At 37.8% G+C, this 23,925-nt stretch overlaps 1 protein-coding gene across 2 annotated transcripts; it reads left to right on the top strand.

The window, feature by feature from the left end:
- The first annotated feature begins 1,808 nt into the window (after positions 1 to 1,808).
- Positions 1,809 to 22,194, top strand: LOC131236556 (histone deacetylase 10, chloroplastic). Of its 2 annotated transcripts, none has more exons than XM_058233820.1 (9): positions 1,809 to 1,946; positions 3,553 to 3,806; positions 12,421 to 12,495; positions 13,128 to 13,229; positions 17,534 to 17,605; positions 19,332 to 19,388; positions 19,558 to 19,809; positions 20,868 to 21,049; positions 21,621 to 22,194. In XM_058233820.1, exons 1-9 carry the CDS (start codon positions 1,907 to 1,909, stop codon positions 21,919 to 21,921), a joined length of 1,335 nt encoding a protein of 444 aa, XP_058089803.1. In that variant the 5' UTR covers positions 1,809 to 1,906; the 3' UTR covers positions 21,922 to 22,194. The 2 variants fall into 2 exon arrangements, with proteins under 2 accessions (XP_058089803.1, XP_058089802.1); XM_058233819.1 differs by having other exon boundaries at positions 1,813 to 1,946; positions 3,550 to 3,806.
- The last annotated feature ends 1,731 nt before the right edge of the window (positions 22,195 to 23,925 follow it).

Genomic DNA, 23,925 nt, shown 5'->3' with positions numbered 1-23,925 from the left:
GATTAAGATTTTAGCACACCCACACTTATTACTTACACACAAAAACTGCTACAGTCCTCAGTTTCACACGTGTCCTTGTGTTTGATAGAATTACGCTAAGTCCTCCATCAACGCACTTCGGTATCTTTTCTATTGAATGCGGGCGGTTGGCCAGACCGTTCATTTTGAGGACGCGGATTGGACACCGACACTGCCCGTAGCAACTCATGGGCGGACAGTGCATGATGTTATGTGTTTTACCCACCCCGTCCATCCATTTTCCAGCTCATTTTAAGGCACGAGCTCAAAAAATGAGTCCGATCCAAATCTTGGGTGAACCATTGAACACCCACTGTTAAAACCGTTTTGAGGCCACAAAAGTTTTAGATCAAAATATTATTCGTGATTTCCCTTAATTCAGGTCTGCGTGGCCTAATCAACTTGTAGGCCCAACAGAAGTTTTGAATGGTGGGCGTTGAATCACCACTGTCTTCTTGTGAGTGTGGTCCATTTGAAATTTCCACCTTCAATTAGCCAAATAATGAACCAAAATGAATGGACGGCGTGGACAAAACATATACATCATTGCAGGGCCCACATAGCACGGTCGTTATGACGAAATCGGATTGGGTACTGAGTTACTCAGTATCCTGTGATCGTACTGAGTAAACTCTGTTAGGCCTACCGTGAATGGGTGTAGTTTATCCACACCGTCCATCGGCTTCTAAAGATCATTTTAAGTGTTGAGACCAAAATTGAAATATATCCACAGCTCAACTCAACTGGACCGTATACCACATGAAATGGTGGAAATATTGATTTCCACCGTTGAAACCTTTCTAAGGCATGCAGTAATGTTTAATTTTCATCCAACCTGTTCATAAGATCAAACAGAAATGGATGAAGGGAAAAATAAATAAATATCAGCTTAATCTAAAACTTATATGGCCCCCAAGAACTTTTCAATGGTAGAAGTTCAATCCACATTGTTTGCGTTGGTGTGGTCCATTTGATCTTTTTATAGGCTTTATTTTTGAGCTAAATCCCTAACATTATCTAAAAAAATGGATGAACGTGTTGGATAAAATGTATGAATGAAGGTGGGCCTCATAGGGTACTGAGTTACTCGGCATGAAAACCGCTTCCGGTTATGACAACGTGGGCATGTAATCAGCTTACTTATTTTGAAGGATCCAGTCCTAACTCTTGCTCCGTTGGTAGACTCTAATAAGTTTCAACACCCGGTCAAAGGTTCGAGTATCCGTGGTGAAGTCCCACTATGGTGTAAATGTGTGGGGTTGTGTGTGCGCGTGTAAAAAAAAAAAAAAAAGCTTCCTCATTTTGAGGCCAATAAGCTAACTCGTGTCAAAGCTCTGTGGGCCCAGTATGATATATTTGTTTCATCCATGCGGTTCATTCATTTTTTCATCTTATTTAAGAAAATAAGATAAAAAATTAGGAAGATCCAACCATCAGGTGAACCACACCACAGGAAATAGTGGGGATTGAAAATTTTTTGTGGGCCACAGAAGTTTTGGATCAAGGTGATATTTGTTTTTCCCTTCATCCAGGTCTGTGTGACCTTACAGAGAGGTTGGATGACAAATAAACATTACAGTGGGGCCAGAAAGTTTTTAATGGTGGACATTCCTTCAACACTGTTTCCTATGTTACGGTCCACTTATGATTTGGATCTGCCTCATTTTTGGGCTAATTTCCTAAAATAATCTTTCAAAGTGTATGGACGGCGTGGATAAAACATATGCATCATGATGGGGCCACAGAGCTATGACACAAGAAGATGAACGGCCTGGATCACGCTCCGCCACCAGTGGCGTTGCTTGGTCGACCGGGTATTTAGCTATCTATTTTCAAAACTCCAGTTATCTTTCAGCGTTGGAAACTCCAGTAATCTTTCAGAGAAGGCATGGGGCAGCAAACGATGACTACTACTGCTTTTGAAGCTGGTAAGATTCTGTCCGGGCTTATATCTTCTGTATGTATGCATTGCAATCACTGCTTTTTCTTCTTCTTCTTCTTCTTCTTCTTTTTTGTTGTGGTTTTGAATTTGATGAGTTGCATGGCCTGAATTCGAGTTCATATGCATAAGACCTTTTAATTTTTGAGTGAGAATGCAATTTCCAGAAGGTTACTTGCAGTTTCATTTTCTTACTTTCTTTGGTGCTTCAATGGTTTTCTTTCTTTCTTGGTTTTGAATCGTCGGTTATATGGTTCGCTGCCACGTGAATTCTACGAACTGAATTTTCTTGGAATTCAGTCTCCGAAAGGGCACTTTCAGATTCCCTTTTTCTTGATTTCTGCGTGAGTAAAATGGGTTTCAAGGGGTCGTTTGGCTCCCTGGAAAAGTACCCATCGATAAATGGAATCTGTAAGTAGGGGTAAGTTCCTGCGTTTGGGGCTCTGGAAAAGCTTGGAAAAGGTTTCCGGCTGGAAATCGTCTGTTTTTCATTCTTGTATAGAGGTTGGCTCGCAAATTCCGGGGAAATGGGTTCCCTCCCAATTTTCACTTTTTTGAATTTTGGGTTATCCACATTTGAATTCCTGGCAACTCTTTCCCATTACCCAAACACAATTTCTTGATTCTACAGAATTACATTTCCAGTACCCAAACATGACAAACAGGGTCTCTTTCTTAGCAATGGTCACTTTTTTGAATTCTTGAATACACACAGTAGAATTCCTGGCAATTCTTTCCCATTACCCAAACACAATTTCTGTATTCCACAGAATTACATTCCCAGTAAAAAACATGGCTTCAGAAACTCTGCCGAATTGTTATTTACAGTATCTGTAGTATATTCCATATTTACTAGTAACCATGAATCATGAACAGTGATCTGTATTCAAATGCTTTAAATTAATAATATGGCCCATTCCTATTTCACAAACTTAGGTGTCTTATCTAAATCAAGCTGAGCATAAAACTTATTCAATTACACTACTTTCAATGTGAAGAAGGCAGGGAAATTGAGGAGTATTTATCAGTAGTAGCTTCTTCATTGAGGTCAAGATCAATCCCCATCCTTTAAAGAAAGGGATCATCTTTATATATTTCTCCAAAGAAGTTCTAGAAGTGGCCTGATGTTGATCTTGAAAAGCAAAACTCACTGAATCATTTCGGGCTGCATTTGGTGGAAAAGTGAATTCGACGCAATTCTACAAAAATCACAGGGAAACTGTTTCTTGGCAATCTAGAGATAGTTTCCTTCATGATTTGGGTGGAACTATGTTTATTCTTACACAATATAAAGCATCCAAACAATCCTGAAAACCCCAAAAGTGATTGTGCAGAATATGTCGTGATTTTTCTTTACTTTTTTGTTCTTTTGTAGCTTTCCATGCTTTGGCTTTGTGTTTTTGGTTTCATTTTATTATTGAAATTTCAATTTCACCATTCCTATAATGGTATCAGTTTCTTTAGGTAAAATCCGATCTCATATTTATCTTTGCAAATTTTGGTAGACTTTTAGATTTCAATGCTATGATTGTACTTGCTTTTATATTTAACTTCAAATTTTCATTAATACAAACACCATTTTGTGTATGTAGCAGGTCATTTGTTCCCTTTGATTGGCAATAGGATGGGTAACCTGAAGAATCATTATGCATTTGGTTTGAAAAACAGAGTGTTGGTTCTGGATAAAGGTTTCTACAAGTATCCCAGATCGAAAAGGAAATATTCTTCAGAAAGCAATAGGGCTTGCATTTCTTGTTCGAGCGACATTCTTTATGTTTCTTCTTCTAATATCGAACTATTTGAAGCAAGCGTTCTTTATTGTGCTGCTCCCGCCATGGGTCATAATCAGGTATTACTGAGATCAAGTTTTTTTTTTTTTTTTGTTTGGTAGACTCAAGTGCACGTTTTTTCTCATAGTCCTGAACTATGTTACCTTAGAATTTAGGAAATGGTTCCTTTTTCTTCAATGTTTACTTGGTTACATGTCGATTGCCTTGAAGTCTTATTATATCCACATCCATGTGTTGAGATAACTGTTCACAACCCCAAGTGTAAGGTCACGATATAGTAATAACTCTGTGAGACCGAGGTCAAATTCATAGGGACTAATCTCGTACGTTTCTGAAAGTAACTAGAACTAGAACTAGAAGAAGATGTAAACTTAAATCTGAAATATTTGAGAGAGTGATTTTGAATAAGGTAATTAAAACTTATAAATTTAAAGGTGGTGACTAGGGTGCCAAGGATCCACTTGTAGCAATTGGGACACTACCTTGCATGATTCAATAGATCCAACTGGAATTGGAGTCCTATCTTATCTAGATGGAGAAGGAGAGACGGTCAGACCTCTGAACTTCTCATGAACGTAGTCTTAACGGATGAGAGTTGTGAGGTTTGGAAGTGATTTCATCACCCAACCATGCCCAGGAGACAATGGCAAACAAAGCAAACAAATCACGCTACAAGCTTCACCTCTTAGCCCTAGCTAAGAGGTTTAGCCAACCATAGACATGATTGAACTAATAGACTCTTAAACAAAACATCAACTAAGGAAGAAGAAGAGAAACTCCCGGACAGCGGCTCCATCCTTTTGCTCCACTCCTCAAACCTTAAAAGATGCCTAGGAACATCCTAGGGACTTCTATTTATAGTTGTGCAACTCCAACTTTCGCACTGAGTTGGAAAAATCCGGAAACCGCCTCGAATTTACGCAGTCCGCGCAAAATCTGTGCAAACTAGTTGAGGACAGCCTTTAACTGGTCTAGGGTGACAGGAATTTAGAAGTTCATGTTGCTAGAGTTCGAGTTGAAGATTCTTCGACTAATCGAGCATGAGCCTCGACTAGTCGAAGCGAAACCAGGACTTGTCGAGTAGGCGCTAGGACTGGTCGAAGCTTAGACTAGTCGAGGATCACAGAAATTCACTTCAAAACTTCGATTCTCTTCATTCTTGATTTGGTTTTCTTGGATCTTCGGCATGTGAATTCTTCATTCTTGGTCTCATAAGATCCATCTCTGGCTTCGGTGATTCTTGAGCGTTAAATCCATGCTTTTAGCATCCTTTTCAATCCAAGCTCTTAAATTCACCTTGCAACACAAATATGATTAAAATAGAACATTAAACATTATCATGTTCATAAAACCAAGTAATAAATGATGGATAATATGCAATATTTGACCCTTAACACAATCCCCAACCAGTATTTTGCTAATCCCGAGCAAAGTATACGGAAAATATTTCGAGAACACAGTATAATTTCTTTAAGCCCAAATGATTTAAAAAATAATCCAGATAATAGAATTCTAAAATACATCAATGTTGAGCATTACTTTCTCCTAAATCCTAGCATTTGATAAATCTCATAGTCAAGTTTAAAGTATTAATCCACAAATTAGAACAATTCTAAATATTGAGTTCTATGGGTGCATAGTGAAATCTGGACTTATCACAATCAAAGGTTCAATTCTTAATTTTCATGATAACATTGATAATCAAAAGAGTATTCAGGATGACAAAAACCTAAACCAAAACTTGCCTTACAGTTCAGATTTTTTTTAAAAATTTTTTAAATTTAATTCTTCCAGCTTTTGATTTTTCCAATCGATGGCTTTCACTTTTCAATAATCTTCAATGGATAGCCCTTTTCGACGACTTTTAGCTGGGTATTCTCTCTCTCTCTCTCTGTCTCTCTCCCTTCAATTTGAACATGATGGACAAATTCCCCAGGTCAGCTTATTCCATGCTTAATAATCGTCAAGTTATCAATTCAATATCAAACTAAAACCTTATTGTGTAAACTAGATGTGATATGTGAAATCATGACTCAATCAATGTTTAAAACTTCTAACTAGGAGTCAATAACTCAATCTTAATTCTTGAAGTCTATCAAGTGACTAAAATCCAAGAGGCATAAATCATCAACATTAGGTATCTTATAATTCTAATACACGGATTAATTTTAAACTTTACTTCAATTTACAGAAATTTCTGAAATTTTTCAAAATTTTTTTGCTCAAAACTAGCAAAACACTGATTAGTTTACCTAATCTCCCATCCCCAACCTAAAATCTATATTGTCCTCAATGTAAAAGAAATAAACATGTTTTGTAAAAGAGAACGAAATTGAAGGAGAAGTGATGGAAAGATAGTACTTGATGAAGGAGTTTTGAGGCTTTTCCAATGATCTCAGTATAAAATGGGTTCACACAAAACTAAACAATTGAAAGCAAACTATCCTAAATAACGGAAAGCAAACTATCCTAAACTAGGAAAGTAGGGAAAAGCTACTTTACCCAATCATGCAGCACGGTTCCTCCTCCGGCCAGTATCTTGATAAATTTCTCAGAAGGTTTCTCAACAAGATCATCCAGAAGCCCTTTTTGCAATAGACTTGGATGCCCTAGGGCATGAATTTTTAGAGAAATTTATGGACCTTAGCATAAGGTTTCCTTTTAATCTCTTGAGGTGTCCAAAGTATATATGATTCACCTGTGACAGAGAAAGTTTCAGAGTTAGTACAATATGGTGAATCAGAGACTACAAGTAGATAAAATTCAGATAAATTCTCAATAGGTGATGTAGTCTTAACACATTCTGAAGTTTCAAACTCCGGTTCGATTTTCAGCTCCTCCTCCTTTAATGCTAAACATTCAGGATCTGGGGAAGGAAGGACTTCAGAATAAGTGTTCTCTCATTCAGTAACAACTATCGAGGTATTGTCTTGCAAGACATCCACTATTTCTGTTATCATATTATCATTTGGATCTTCAAAGTGTGCCAAGCAATCTTCCAAAAAGCTGAGAGATTCAGTTGAGAGAGACTTATTCTCCACATTGATATCTGTAATGATATGCTCAAGGACTCCATCATCTTTCAAAGTAGATGGAAGTATGCTCTCTTGCTCCTGCCCTGCACAGACAGATTGAGGGTCAATAGAAGAAGCATTGATGTGAAGACTTTGTTCATTGATACTACTCAGAAGAGACATTGAATCGTCAAGAATTGACAGCTCAGATGGTGGTCTCAACTGGGTGGCCTCAAATTCCAGAGTCCTATCGAGCAACTCGTCCATCTCCCTAACCATCTTATAATTTAAATCAGGGGAGTGGTTTAAACATGTCTCACAAGAGTTGGAAGGGTCGGTTAAAAGGAGCTCATCCTCCACATTTAAATTAGACATGTCAGATAGGTAAAGCAGATCATTATGATTGACCACTTCCTGTACTTCTTGATCAAGGACCTGGACTAAACTTGAGTTCGATGCCAGGGGAATTTGGGCTGGTTGTCATCTCAATACTCTATCATCTTCTAAGCAGTTTACCAGTGGGATGGGATCACTTTCCTCACACTGTGTTTCTAGGTTGGGTTGAGCTCGAATAAACTAGTCTCTTCCTCTTTATTGAAGTCAAGTGTGTCATGTGAGTGAAGTGTGTTAATGTCATTATATTTGAAAACTAACAGTGTCTCTTGATCACTTCTTTGGACAGTCATTGAGATCGACTCTTCGGGAAGTTGAACCGTACGCTCATTAACGAAATCCAACTCTTTATTCTCAATTTTAGTACTTTCCATAAGTGAGTTAGGATCACTTTCTTAGCATTGTATTTTTGGATTGGGTTGAGGCTAGGATAACCTAGCCTCTTCCTCCTCCATAAGGTGAGACTGAATTCTTTGAATTGAGGATTTGAGCAATTCACATGATTGTGTGACATATTGGTTGAATTGTTCTTGAGCATTTATATATTTCTGAATTGACTCCTCTTGGATTATTTCTGGTTCAATCTCATAAGCAGGGAATCCAAGGAAGTAGCCATTAAAATCAATTGGTGGTTCATCTCTCCAATGTTGATGTTCTCACTGATCATAGTCGAATGGGTCATATGCAGGAGAGTTTGATGGTTGTTGGTACACATTATCACCCATAATATAATCACACATTGTTTTCTTCTTGTCTAATGGGTGATAATAGTTCTCACTCCAATAATCACGTACCGTTCTCTTAATTTGTGGAGTGTAGTTATTCTCCTGTATATGATCGTGTAAAGACTTCTTAACTAGTGGAGCATTAGGATCTGGTCGGTTCTTAATGATGTTTTCAGAAAATTTTTGAGACATAGGTTGTTTCTTAACATAATCATCTAAAACTTCTTCACGGACCCTTTTATTAGCATATCTACATGCCCACTCTAGCCACTCTGGTTTGTTCATGGTGAAACCTTAGTTCTGATTCTAATTCTAAAGTTAGTTCTTAAAAAAAAATAAAAAATTCTACAGAAATATGGAGAGCAAGTAGAGGGAAGAAGTTACCAAAAGAGAAGGACTAGAATTGAAAACCCTACAAAATCACAACAATCAAACTGTGCTAGTAATGTTAGAGAAGAAAGAAGAAGGAGAGAATAAAAGATGAATCCTAAAAAACTAAATCCGAAAACTGAAAAATCCTGAAAAACCCTAAGTTAGAAAAATTCAGAAAATAAGAAAAATCCAAACCTAAACCTAGAAAGAAAGAAAGAGGGAAATAGAAATCTAGAAATAGAAAGAAGTTACCAAATTAGAAGTTTCTATGTTAGGATCCTGCAAAAGAAAAAAGAAAGTGAATTAGTTTCTAAAAGGAAATAAGAAAGTTTCTAAAAATAGAAGTAGAAAGATGAGTTAGTTTCTAAAACTAGAAAGGAAAGTTTCTATAAAAAAACAACCTAATTTATAAAAATTGATTAGGAGAGTTCTAAACCTAGAATTAGAAAGTAAGTTAGTTCCTAAAAATAAATTAGAAAAATCCTAACCTAAAAATAGAAAGTAAACAAATTATAATCTTAACCTAATTCAAAAACTAGTTAATCTCAGAAAAACGCAACCGTTATCTTCGGCAACGGCTCCAAAAACTTGTTCACAACCCTAAATGTAAGGTCGTGATGTAGTAATAACTCGGTGAGACCGAGGTCTAATCCACAGGGACTAATCTCGTACGTTTCTGAAAGTAACTAGAACTAGAACTAGAAGAAGATGTAAACCTAAATCTGAAATATTTGAGAGAGTGATTTTGAATAAGGTAATTAAAACTTACAAATTTAAAGGTGGCCACTAGGGTGCCAAGGATCCACTTGTAGCAATTGGGACACTACCTTGCATGATTCAATAGATTCAACTGGAATTGGAGTCCTATCTTATCCAGATGGAGAAAGGAGAGATGGTCAGATCTTTGAACTTCTCATGAACCTAGTCTTAACGGATGAGAGTTGTGAGGTTTGGAAGTGATTCCATCACCCAACCATGCCCAGGAGACAATGGCAAACAACAGGATATACCAATCCCACAACCATTCATAGGAGAATTGTGAAGATTAGAAAGGATTCCATCACCCTACCATGCCCAAGGGACGATGGTGAACAATAGGACTTGCTAATTTCACAATCTCAATTTAGGGAAAGAAGATATTCAAAGCAATTGCAGATCCATTGTAATTTGAGTCACAACAAACCATTAAACACTAAAAATATTCCTTAATAAAGAACTAAAATCCATAAAAGTTCAACAAAACATGAATCAAAACAAAGCAAACATCCCAATCACGCTACAAGCTTTACCTCTTATTCCTAGCTACTAGGTTTAGATAACCATAGACATGATTGAACTAAAAGACTCTTAAACAAAACATTAACTAGGGAAAAAGAAGAAAAACTATCGGACGGTGGCTCCACCCTTTTACTGTACTCCTCAAACCCTAGAAGATGCCTAGGAACATCCTAGGGACTCTTATTTATAATTGTGCAACTCCAACTTTCGTATCGAGTTGGAAAAATCCAAAAACTGCCTTAAATTTAGGCAGTCCGCACAAAATCTGTGTAACCCTCAACTAGTCGAGGATAGCATTCGACTAGTCGAGGGTGACGAGAATTTAGAAGTTCATGTTGCTGGAGTTCGAGTCGAAGATTCTTGGACTAGTCGAGCAGGAGCCTCGACTAGTCGAAGCGAAACCAGGACTAGTTGAGCAGGCGCCAAGACTGGTTGAAGCTTAGACTAGTCGAGGATCACAGAAATTCACTTCAAAACTTCGATTCTCTTCATTCTTGACTTGGTTTTCTTGGATATCTGGTATGTGAATTCTTCATCCTTGGTCTCATAAAATCCATCCTTGGCTTTGGTGATTCTTGAGTGTTAAATCCATGTTTTTTGCATCCTTTTCAATCCAAGCTCTTAAATTCACCTTGCAACACAAACATGATTAAAATAGAACATTAAGCATTATCATGTTCATAAAACCAAGTAATAAATGGGGGATAATATGTAATATTTGACCCTCAACAATAACTTGATGAGATTTAGTTCCACAAGATTTAAATAATAAGAAGTAAAATTAAATGGTTACTTGATATCTATGTGTGTGTGTGATATCAAGGAAGAGGGAAGGAATTCCCTGTACAAAGAAAGTGACGATTGCTGCCCTCACTAGCCATGCAAAATGCTACTCTTTAGAAGTATTGACAAACGAAATGTTTATTCTAGAAGCTAGGGGATTGAATTTAATCAAAAGTGATGGTCTTTTTCCATGGCTCCTACCTCGCAAAAGTAGGCCACAATATAACTTCCAAGGAAGCATCTCCATGATCCTAAAACTCCCTCATAAAAATCCTTGATCCTTCACAAAGATCCATGGCCATTGCTGTACTTGCCTCTCTTTTATTGCCTGTGCTGGAGAAAGCTTTGACAGCGATGAATTTGTTGTATCTTAACACCCCATTGATACTGCATCGACCAGGATAATAGATGAGCCATATAGAAATTCAGTTTCCATACCCCAGCTGGCAGACAAGTCCAAGCACTAATACATGAAGCACTTAAACCTTTATTTGATTCAAGTCTGATGTCCCTCTTTCTGAACTTCCTAGCAGAGAGGGAATGAGACCATCCTTGATGACTTTCTCTTTTCTTGAAAGGCCTTAACCCAACTCTGGAAGACATCACCAAGATTCTCTTGGGAAACCCAATACACATTGAAGATCTTCAAGAAGTATCCCTAAATATATCTTTTCATGAGCAATGAAGGAATAAGTGGTCACTATTTCTTCCCCCCCCTTTACACATGAAGCACATGTTAGGAAAAGAACGACACTGATGCAACCTAAGGTGATCAAGATGAGGATAATGTCTTCCATGTCTGTCCACATTAAGCCTCAACTTACCTAAGCACCGACGCGCCCCAAATCGACCCACAAGGGGGAGTGCCATCTTCTTTGGTGAACACACAAAAGAAAGATTTAGAGGAGAATGACCCACTCCATTTTCGAATGGTCTGCATCCCCCAGAATGAACACATCACCAAAAATTCCCATGAGGTCAACATAGGTGCCGAGATGTTTGAGAAAAAGTAAAAAAGAAGGTTGGTGACGTAGGACAACTAACCACTTGCTTTAAAAGCTTGAACTGATAGAGCGTGGCGAATTAATCCCTTTATTTCATAGCCCAGGTCAGGCCTTCAGCTGAACCCCCCCTCGTAGGCCCTTCACATGGGTCTTGCCTCACATAAGCCACCCGCTTCACACAGAATGCTCACCCCGAGTGTGCCCCTGCATTAATCACCCCCGGTGAGAGTCTCGAACACCATACCTCCTGCTTTGATATGACTTTTGATGCAGGACAACTAATCACTTGCTCTAAAAGCTTGAACTGATAGAGCATGACGAATCAATCCCTTTATCTCATAACCTAGGTTAGGCCCTTGGCCGAACCCCCCTCTTGGGCTCCACTTCACATGGGCCCACCTCACACAGGCTATCCGCCTCAGACGGGCTGCCCACCCCGAGTTTGCCACTGCTTCACACAAGCCACCCCACTTGAGCCCGGTGTGAAATTGCCCCTGCATTAGTTAGGCTGACCTGATTTCATTTATGTATGCTGCTTAAAGTGAATTTTGATAAATTACATTACATGCTTTTCTGAAGTTAGTTATGTTTAAAATGAACACATAATTCGATTAGGCATCTTGTTGCTATCCTGATTTGCTGTTGAAAAAGCTATTTTTAAATTGTTGATAGGTTCACCTATAGTTTGATTAAACTGCCCTTGATTACTCCAATGATACTTGAATGGGCACCACTTTGTGGCTCACAAAATTACCCCAACGAGGAAGCATAAGTGCAAATTATACCTGGACTACAGGGAACAAAATGAGCACAATTAATGTTAAAAGTATGGTAAGTTGTGGCAAAACCATTAATTTTTGTGAAAAAGCATTAGAAGGTACTTAGCTAATTTCGCAGAATATGGATCTCCGATTTCAAATCATGCTAATATACCTTTTGATGCCTTCTCTGGTAAAGATATTGACTGGATTTCATGTTTTAGTTCTGTATTGGCTAAGGGCACTTTAATTTCAATTCTTGTAGTCTCAAATAATTGTTTGGGTGTTGAATTTTCTGTTCTGTATATTTATCATGATGCCCTTCTAATCGATTGTTAACTCGTAGGAGTCGCACCCAGAATCCAATTTTAGGGTGCCTACAATCTTGAGTGCTCTTGAAAAAATGGAGCTCACATCGAAGGTGCGGAAGCAAAATGCATCTGCTTGTTTTTTCTTTGAATGCTAACATCCAATTTCTAGTCTTGTGATCTTTTTGTTACATTCATCAGTTTTTGTTAATGATTTTTTTCATGTTTGTATATGGTAATTTTTCACATTGACATCGTTTCATCTTGAATGTTCATTCTTCATAGATGAATTATGACTCATTAGGAACTGGATTTATATCATAGATATCTTTCAAGAGAACATACTGATGCCTTTTACTTCCCTTCCGTGTTTTCATCCCCTGACTCATCCTGCACTATTCTTCTAAAGTAGAAGGGTTAGTTGTTTATCTTTATTCTTGAGGATCCATCGAGAGCTTTAGAGAGATCTTTACACCATGTAGGTAGTACACCTGATCAACAATTTTCAAGTGCAGAACTCAATTAGTGAACCATATTTTAAATTAGATGGTTTTAGTTTTCTATTTTCCTATTTCCAATTCTCCCTCATGTTTCCAAGAGCTTCATCAATTTGTATTCAGTGTTGAAGGAAACTCTTATTCACTGATCATTTAAACCCTATTTCTACATAAGTAAATAACCTATTTTAACCAGAACAATATTATTGTTTGGGTTCCTTTTGAATAATTTATGTTCTGTATTTCAGCACCGTGGCTCAGAGGTGATTGAAATTCAAAAGTTTAGGCCTGCTTCCGTGGATGACATTGCAAGTGTTCATTCAAGAGGTTATGTAATTGGTCTTGAGAAGGTACTCTTTTCTTGCATTTTTTTGGGTCATACCTTTATGTTGGATTGGATGTTCACACACACACACACGTCTGGAATTCCACTAGAATGAGAATGTCTGAATAAAATCTGGATCAAGATTTCATTAACAATTTTCTGCTACTTGATGTGCTACATATTGGCTAATCATCATATTATTAGCATGTTTATCTGGTTCTTGCTTGAGAAATCCATGTTTTCTCAGCATGAACTTGTATCCCTGAGCTTGACATGGACGTTTGGTGTCTAAAAAAGAACATCCTACATTAGTTGTTAAAATGTCTGAAAGAATTTGCTTTGTCCTTGAATACTATTCTCCTTACCTCTGTTATTAGATGCTTAAATGATCAACATTACTGTGGTTTTACAAACCTGGCCCATGTCCCATGTTAATATAATTCATTTCAAATTACATTCTCTTCTCATATCCTCTTTTTTTTTGCCAATTTTTATCCTTTATGGAGTACCATGTTGAAACTGTGACGTGCCCAACACTCTTGGATGTTGCTTATACAAAAACAAATTTTATGTGTAGTTTTTAGTCTTTTATTTTTGTATACTTAATTATTATTGTTGTTGTTATTGTTGTTTTACATCTTTTTACATCTGAGTGAGTTTTAGCTCTATTGCCATTTCTTGTGATCGGGATTACAATGATGCTATGAAAGTGTAATATTTATTACTTCTGATAAATACATAATTAGTACCAGACTATTAATATTATTATTACTTCTGCGGCTTAAAATATTTGTAGGGACATGTTGGCAAATATGACTGCCAAAAGCCACCATGTCCAAAACTGTGTATCCATTTCCTTCACTGACATGTGGGTTGATGTCCAAGTGAGACATGTATACACATATTATAGTCCTAAGTTATGTGGAGACATTCTTTATTTTACTCATGTATCAAGTCCTAGAACCTCCAAAAATTACTAGTGTCACCAACTTTGCACAAGATCTATGTACGGCATCATTTACTGTTTATTAAAAGTAATCACCATCTTGGACGGGCACTTTGCTCATGACTGGTAGCCCATTGGCAAAGTGTTGCTCATGACTGGTAGCCCATTGGCAAAGTGAAGGGTGTATTCTTCCCTAAACAACGTGGGCACTCCAAATTTCTGAAATTACTGTATCAGAAATGCATGTTGGACATGGATGGCATTTGACATTTGACACAGCTATTAGGACAAAAACATGATTTATTGTTGTAGTTTGTTTTCAATTGTCATGTTTCCTTTTTATGGTAGTTATACAGTTCAAAGTTTTAATGTATTTCTTTTTATCTAGATATGTTTCACTGTAATTTACACGTGCAAACAATTATTCATGTAATATTAGATCTTTCAGTATTGTTATGACTGCGCAGTCATGTCATTACTCCAAAATTTCCAGGATTTCCGTGTCACACACTTGTGTTTGCATCTTAAGCCTATAGATTTGTGACACGTTCTCCGATTTTTGCCACTCTCTCTTTTAGCTTCCAACCTAAGTTGTCTCCGTGTTGTTTGGGTCTACTTAACCAGATTAGCGTGGTGCTAGGTATCCCAATGGCCTTTTGAGGCCTATCCCATATTGAGTCAAGTTTGGCTCTTTGTACTATTCCCAAAGAGTGGGCTTAGGCTGAAGTCTGTAGACCCACAAAGATGTCACGGATATGAGAACTATCACTAGCATATGTTTTGTTTTCTATGACAAGCATAGTTTCGTTGAATTATTATGGCATATCGTGCAAAGTCTCAAGGTCAATAACCCATACATGTGGCATATATCTGAGCAGATCATGATGCCTAGATTGCAAGTACCATTGTGGATGGTAGATAGCCCAAAAATCACAATGCTTGGAGTTGATCCTCCATTTGACCATTGTGTACCATGCTTAGGAGTTAATTATGAATATTACAAATATTATTTCTACTTCCATGCCCTTTTCATTTCCAAGGAAAAAAGAGACCTTGGGAAGAATTTGCTTCTTTAACACCAAATAAGTTGTGCAAGGGTCCGAGATCCTTCATATTAAATTCTATCACTTTGGAGAAGGCGGTTTAGCATTGTAGAGTTCTATTGGTGTGACATGCAGAAACCTTGAAGGAGATCAGATCATAGAGCTGGCAATGAGCTGGGCTGAGCCCTTGGGTTCCTGGGCTTGACTGGCTTCAAGCTAAACTTGGGCTGGCATATGTGTCCCAAGGGCTGAGCCTCAGCCTAAAAGTGAAGCCCATTTATTAATCCGGCCAAGCCTCGGCCTAAAGTGAAGCTCATTTAGTATTGGCCCAGGCCTGAGTTGTGTATAAAGGCCAGTCAGCCTGGCCTGAGCCTAGCCCAGTCTGGCCCATTTATGGTTCCAAGGGCATATTCAAAAGTTCCACCCCTTTTTTCTTGTTTTCAACGTATTATTTTTTTTAAAAAATATTTAATGACTAATATAGATTAGACAACATGTTAATGGCAATTAATATTCTCCTAGATGACTATTCCACTTCTAATAGCAATTTACATTCTCCTAGATGACAATTAATAGCAATTAATATGTTCCGCGATGGCTATTCCAATTCCAAAAGTAGTAAATAGGTTCGGGCTTGAGCTAGGGTTGGGCTCAGGCTTGTCCATTCTAGCTCAACGCGGGCCTAGGCTGGGTTGGGCTTAGATTGCCTAAGCCTTGTCCAACTCGGCCTGTTGACAACCCTATCAGATCATCAAAGCATGTTGGCAAGATATCAAGAGCTGTATGTTCTTAAACAAGTGGCTATGATCTGATTTCATAGCTATTGTTCATTACTTCTTGCAGTTGTTTTCCGATGCAGTCAGGCAGACCTGTCCATATGTGTGCAACATTCAATCATCAAAACATTGGAAGTAACAAATTTCAGTTATTATTAAACAAGCCTGGAATAACTCAAGTGTTATATTGAACACAAGTGTTAATGAGTGAAAAAATTGAATATGTTCAAAGATGTTGTCACATTAATATGGGAATGACTCAAGTTTTATATTGAACACAAGTGTTTAATGAGTCAAAAAATTGAATATTGTAGTTTAAAGATGTTCATTGTCACATTAGTATGGGTAGTTTTGAAATTCCTTTTATTCTGTTATAATTTGTAGGTTTTGTGTGCTATACATTTGGGGCCTGTTTGTTTTTTCGAATTCCATGGTAAAGTAATGTAAGTGGGCCATCATTATTATTTTCCAATGTTTGTTTAAACAAGTATTAAGGCACATAAATTGATGGTCAAATGCATATGTAATATGAGAGAGGTAAATCCATTTGTAATCATTACAATTTTACATTATAAAATCTCAATCTGTACAATATTTCATAGCTAAAACAAACAATGAAAGCATTTCATCATTGTGGTAGTTGACATCACTAGACAAGGAAATTGTAATGATTGCCCATTTACTTTCATTTACTGAGGTAATTGGAAAAACAAACACGCCCTTGACGTATTTGTTCTTTTCTAAATTACCCAAATTGGGCCACCAGAAACTTTAGTTTAATCCTCCAAATTTGAACCCCGCTATGATTTGGTTTGTGTCTTTCAAATAAGAAATCTACCACTGGCTTCCATCATCTTTAGAACTTTTCTATAATGTACGTGTTTCGAAGAGTAAGAAGCAAGAAAGAAGGCGCAGTCCAGTCTAAAGCTTTACTGCCATTTAAATGCCTCACTCTTAGCTTTTTAATTGCCTGCAACTTTTCTTCTAGATTGGTATCTTAGAGCCCTTTCTGCTGTTGGCATTTGAATTGTCTATTCAATCAAAATCCAAATCTGGTGCATCATGACTCATGGGCACATGTTTCCCATAGAGCCAGATCGCCCCTTTATACCTGAATATTGCTTGCTGCTGTTTTATCTGTTCCTGCTTTATGCTTATGTGATCAGAGAATGGCTAAAGCTGTGCACAAGGATTGGCAAGAATTTCCTTTTAGTAAAACTATTGCTTATGGTCTGTGGTGCCTGTTTAAGGGGAAAATATTCTTTTTAGTCATGCATATGATATGGTTTAGTTGCATTTCTGTAATTAGTGATCTGTGGAGGGGGTTGTTTTTTCATCCTCATGAAAAACACTTTGGACGTATGCCCATAACTCGTGTGATTTATATTATCGATTTGGGGATATCTAGTAATGTGATAGAAATTATGATTCAGTGTTATTTAATTTTTTTCATGTCTGATTACCATAGTAAGTTTTTTCCCCCCCTGAAATTTACTTAAGTAAAGATTCCATGTATATAGTATTTCCCCGTAATTGCACCTTATCAAATCTATTCTCACTGTAGGCTATGTCTAAGGCTTCTGAAGAAGGTCTTATTTTTATTGAGGGGTCTGGACCAACATATGCTACTGCAACTGTAAGCATCATCCCTTATCAATTTCTTCTTCTTTATATTTTTCGTCATGCTAAGGAGTTTATACTTGCACTTACTCCTGAATTGGAACAGTTCTGGTGCATTAGATTCATATGGCATTGTGAGTCGACCAAAGATATTTAAAGGGTGCTTTCGATGTTCAAGGAAACCCAAATAACTGGAATAGGCTATGTTGATGATTAATGTTTGAGGAAGATCAATTTTCTTTCTTGCTATCAAAGGACTGGAAAGTGTTGCTTCCAGGGCTTGGTATTGATTTTTTTAGGGAACAGAAATGGGAAAAGAAACTTAAGATTGAATTGGAAATGAAGCCCTCGTGGGGGTATGTTTCTTGCTTTCATTGAAATTTAGTATTCAATTAGAAAAAGACTTTGAAATTGTGGTCAAACAAGTGTTTGATCCTATCCTTTCATTCATAATTTGGAATATTGGGAATTGGGAAGGAGAGAGAGTGTGCTTGAAACATCGAGATCAAAGATATTGATACTAGCTGATCCTCGGAGTTTTTAGTCGTGCTCTGCGGTTGACGCTTTTGTTGGTTTTTCCAAACCAGCCAAATCCTGTTCTCTTATTGATGACTTGAAGGGAAATCCTTTAACACCAGACTAAGTTGTCATCAATCACAAAGTAAAACACTAGAAAGCTTTGAAATGCTGTGGGTTTCATTGGTCTCCAAGAATTGGCAAAAACATCAGTTTGTTGCTCTGATCCTAAGATGTTAGCTTATCAAAGAAGAAGAAGAAGACATTTATTGTGAAGAATTATCAGTTCTTGAACCTTAGAAAATGTTTTCTTTGCTGAGCTGCCAGGGTCTCATGATCCGGTCTATTGGACCCACCAATGATGGCTGATGGTCCCAGAATATCCAAATTAGAAGATCCTGCCCCTTTGATCATTGGCCTGCAAATATGCAGTTGGAAAAAAAAGAAAAAGATACAGATGTATCCTCATTCAACAGAAAATAGGACAAAATATCAAGTTGGGATCTTCAAATCTGGGAGATTTCCCCCGTCCATGGTGTGGCACATCATACAAACAGTCGCATGCACAGAATTCAGTGCATCAACAAACTATACATTTGCTGGCTCAGGACCGAATAATTCTCACTTGTTGTAATTACATTGACAAAAGAAATGGATTCATAACTTTTGTGATGCTCGAAAAATCTTAAATGTTAGAATAGAATCGAGTCAACTGAGTGATGTTGTGGAATAATTTTTTTGATGTGATCATTTCTACCATTCTGTTGTATAATTTCTATCATTTTCTCGCATGTAGAAATTTGATGTGAATGCCTTTCTAATCCTTTTATTGTGGTTAAACTGTTAAAGTTATTCTCTCAATGAGAAAATTGATGTTTAGAAGTATATAAATGGTTTTTGAGTTTGAAATACATTTCAAACTCATTTCTCAGGAACTTCTTTTCATTTGCATCCATTTTTAAATTTTTTTTTTTAATCTGTATTTATTAATTATTATATACTATAAATAAAGAGGCCCTAGTTGGAAACAGTTTTTTTTTTTTTTTTATTATTATGTAAAAAGAAATATTTATTGATATACTTTTCACCCCACTTCATACAACTGTGTATAATCACATGTTTCTTTGTGTGGCCATATTCATGCACTAGCCATTTATCTAAAGTAGGCTAATGTGAGTTTTCACTGCCCATTTTATGACATCATTAAGACCTTGTTAATGGTGCAGACCTTTCAGGAGTCGCTTATTGCAGCTGGAGCAGGAATAACCTTGATTGATTCAGTGGTGATGTTCTGATCTAGCATATTTTAGTCTTGTTTCATGCTCCATTCAACCCTTCATGAATCATTGCATAATTTCATTTAATTTTGGTATACAGAAAGGTGGGTCATTGACATGGTAAGATTCCTGGTTTGCAACACCCTATCACCAAAGATTTGGTATCATGTTTCAGGTGGCAGCATCAAGGATCAGCCAGAATCCACCAGTGGGGTTTGCATTGATAAGGCCTCCAGGTCATCATGCTATTCCAAAAGGTCCTATGGGATTCTGTGTCTTTGGAAATGTAGCTGTGGCAGCTCGCTATGCACAGCGTGTGCATGGGTTAAAGCGGGTTCTTATCATAGATTTTGATGTTCATCATGGTAACGGAACAAGCGACGCGTTCTATGATGATCCGGATATATTCTTCATTTCAACTCACCAGGTAAGAAGATTGCTCAAATGCATTGTCCCGCATTTTCCATACTATGGTTCCACCACATTTTTCCTTTTGTCTCAGCTCCTAGACTCCATATCTATGACAAATTATATGATCCTCAGATCCAAGGATATGATTAGCATTCTCGATCTTCAGTTTGTCCAAGAAAGGCGACCTGCGGTTTAGTGTTCGAGACCATGGATGGATCATGCCCAATTTGGCCTCACCTGTTGAATGTGGATATTTCCTGCATTTTTACCTTAACCATCTATTTTTCAGGCCGCTGATTGAAGGTTAGATTGCCCCAATATGGAGATTTTGGGGCATCCTCCACTGTGGTACCCATCAAATCAATGCTCTCGATCACCCACCAATCAATGATGCCTGCTTGTACAAACTGAAGTTTGGGATGCTATGCAACATACATCATTGAATTGAGTTCATATAATCCCTATAACTACCTAAATGATCCATATATCTTTAGTTTGGCTTGCACGGCATCAGAATTGTCACACTATCAGAGATTTAATATGTAATGTATAAATCTGTAGTGCATGTACCCCATTAACTTGCTATCAATCCTTCTAAGAAAGTTTTTAGTAGCAGAAATCCAGCTCAATTTGTCTAGAACTATGGGGAAGTTCCAAGAGTGTGTATAGCGGTATATGATAAAATCCTGAAACAGAGCAATTATTCTGGCCTGTACGCAAGTATAAGGGGAAGTTCCTCAAAAATGAAATGCCGGGGGTATCTAAATCCCCATAAAACATAAAAAGAAGACTACTAGACACAAACTGTAATAAATAAAACACTCCTTCAAGAATAAGTTCCTCTTGTGAAGCCAGCAGGAGTTGATGGAAGAGTTACAAAAATATTGTTGATTTTGAGGTTCATCTTGATTCTCAATATTTTGGGATTTGAGATTTGTAAAATTTTACAAATAATAAATTATCCCACCACTTGATTGAGTTCTTAGTTGACGAATTGAATATGAAGATGGCTGGTGATTCCTTTTTCACCTTGAGTCTGTAGTGTAACTGAATTTTTCTTGATCTCTATTGTAGGACGGAAGTTACCCTGGTACAGGCAAATTTGAACAGGTTGGTCATGGAAATGGTGAAGGAACGACGCTAAACCTGCCCTTACCTGGAGGCTCGGGTGATAATACAATGAGACGCGTGTTTGATGAGGTCATTGCACCAAGCGCCCAAAGGTTCAAGCCGGATATCATTCTCGTCTCAGCTGGGTGGGGTTTTTCATTCCCTTGTATTTAAACTATGCTCAGTAAACCTGGATGACATGATTTAGGCTGTGTTTGGATGCTCGTTGAATTGAATTGTGATAATTCAATCCCAATAAAGTAAAACTAAAATGACCCAAGTGAGGCTAGCTCCTCCCATTCGCAATGAGGGACTAGCAGCCCGATGGCAGTCCAAATTGTTTCAAAAGCTGACTTGGAATGTATAGCATTTCGATCTAGCTATTTGGGATGAAATCTCCTCTAACCCTGACATGGCAAAAAAATACCATGTGTGCATGTTAGAAGTGGGGTCTACAGAGTTAAAAGGCACACGAAGGGTTATAGGAGATTCTTGTTACCCTTGGTTACAAACAACTCGCCATTTTCACATTACAAATTCTTGCAGTTAAATTCCATGACACATCCAAAATCACCTTCCAAAATATTAAGAGGACAAGCTCGAGTATGAAGTGCCAGTTGCAGTTTCTTTGAATGCTTTTATCGTTATGAGCAAATCTTTTAAGAAAGTGGCTATTCTGGTCCCCCTAACTGATTCACATATATATGGTCTGTTCAGTTACGATGCCCATGTGCTAGATCCGCTTGCCTCTCTGCAATTTACAACCGGCACATATTACATGCTTGCTTCGAACATCAAACAACTTGCTAAAGAGCTGTGCGGTGGGCGTTGTGTGTTCTTCTTGGAAGGTGGATACAATCTCCAATCTCTATCATATTCCGTGGCAGACACATTCCGAGCACTTCTTGGAGACCCAAGTATGGCTTCACACTTTGATGACCCTGCCATCTTGTATGAAGAGCCATCGACAAAAGTGAAAGAGGCGATTCGGAGGGTCAAGCACATCCACTCTCTCTAGAATCCACATGAATACTCTTTGAATATACATATGATTGGTTGTAGTATACCACATTGCTTCTGAATCAACAAGAATGCGGCAAGATCTTTTTTTTTTTTAGATGTATATTTGTAGTATCAGGCTGGCGTAGCCGAAGAGTGTGTTGTAGGTCCATGATACAGTCCAATGTCAATAGGATTCATCCATACATGACACAGTTCCAATGTTGAGTGCTCCATTGTAGGTGGACAACATGGTGAAAATCAAGCAATTTGAATGGTCCAAATGGCAGCATGATGGATTTTTCTTTCTTTTTTGTTTTTTCTGTCCCGGTCGCATGTGGATTGTTGCCTACACTATGCATAGCGGTTATTTTGGAATGCCCAGCGGGCATGTGGGTTGTCTGATCATTGTGATTTTCGGCACACGGTGCATTCCTGGTGTGCCCCACTCCATGGATTGTGCCAATCACTGTCTGCATTTCCCCATGACAGCAATTGGCATGTTCAAGTTTCAGGTACAGCACCAGGATGAGACCTGGACAATTCATTGGGTGGGCCCTGCAAAGAGGGAAATTGTGATCCTATGATTTCTCTCTCTCTACCACTGATCAGGTCTTCAAGAACATGAGAATTTTGGGGCTGACCAATCGCTGGGGCTATCATCAAACCATCTGTGCTACTTGTATCAAATTGGGTGCTTCTGGACATTGTAGCTGTTTTTGTGCACTACATTCTTAAATCCTTTTGATAGCAACATTAGGTTTATTGTCCATAGTTTGTTTACTACTTTTATATATAGAAAAATAAAATAAAAAATAAATTATCCAAATCTTTTAGATGTCACGTAAATTTTAATATATTTAAAATATGTATATTTGACATGGTATGTGTGAGCAAATTTGCCATGATCCATTTTTAAGTGGCACATTACAAATGTGCTTCATTCAAGTTCTCTTGAGGTGTTACATTTGTCACATGTGTGAATTACATGTGCCACATGTACGTCATATTCTGCATGTGCCACTACATATACGGTGTATGTTATGGTACATTTTTAAGCACCAGACCACGTTCAAATGTTTTCGTTGTACCAAGTAATCCATGTTCCGTGTGTATGATACCATGATCCAAAGAGAATATTCGCACAAACAGGATTTATAAGTCAAGAGATCGACCAGATGGGCAGAGATGGATGGTTTGTCCGCTCATCAGGTGGGCCACCCCTGCACCAAAATAATGAACGGTTAAAAGAAGTTGCCAGCAATTGATATTAATCGTACATGTGGTTGGTGAGGGATATGGACTTCTTGCAGCTGGGTGGTCAAGTTTTCGAGATCATTTTAGGACATGCAACAAAAAAGGAGGTGGATCCAAAAATCAGGTGATCCACACGAGAGAGAAAATTGGGGAGTTGAAACCTTGCTGGCTTCACGTCGCTGTTTATATGCTTCACCTTATGTTTATATGCCATCCAGACTGTTTATAAGGTCATTCCCACAATCTGAAAAGTTTTAATGGTGTGATTCCCCATCAGAACCGTTTATGGCCTACATGGTTTGCATGATTCATGGAATCCAAGCTAAAAATGAAGGGCCTCACGTTATGGACGGATTGGATGTTATGCAAAGATCACGGTGGGCCCCACAAACTCTCGGCAGGCCTTAACCTACCACATGCTTTGTAGTGGATCTGGCCAAAATCCCTTCTAGATAAATGAAATGGAATGGTCTGAATGGAAGTCACGAGGAATTATACAATACGTGGTCCGCACCATTTCACAGTACACACGCTTTTTAAATTTTGACATGTGAGAACCATGGTTCGATAATCCAGAGCATTTGTCCGTTGGTTTATACCGTGGATGGACTACATCTTATAAATCTTCTCTAAAAGAGAATCCTAACCTTTCATTTGGTGGCCTACAGATGGACAGTTGAGAATAGAAATACAGCACCGGTTCACATTCAATTGAATGAAGGCCTTAATATTGGTCAAGTGAATCCTCATATCTGTGGGAGATTTT

Source organism: Magnolia sinica, chromosome 2 (genome assembly GCF_029962835.1).
Source record: "Magnolia sinica isolate HGM2019 chromosome 2, MsV1, whole genome shotgun sequence".
In the NCBI taxonomy this organism is placed as follows: Eukaryota; Viridiplantae; Streptophyta; class Magnoliopsida; order Magnoliales; family Magnoliaceae; genus Magnolia; species Magnolia sinica.
The sequence above is the reverse complement of the archived record's forward strand: the minus strand, read 5'-3'. Positions and strand labels throughout refer to the sequence as shown.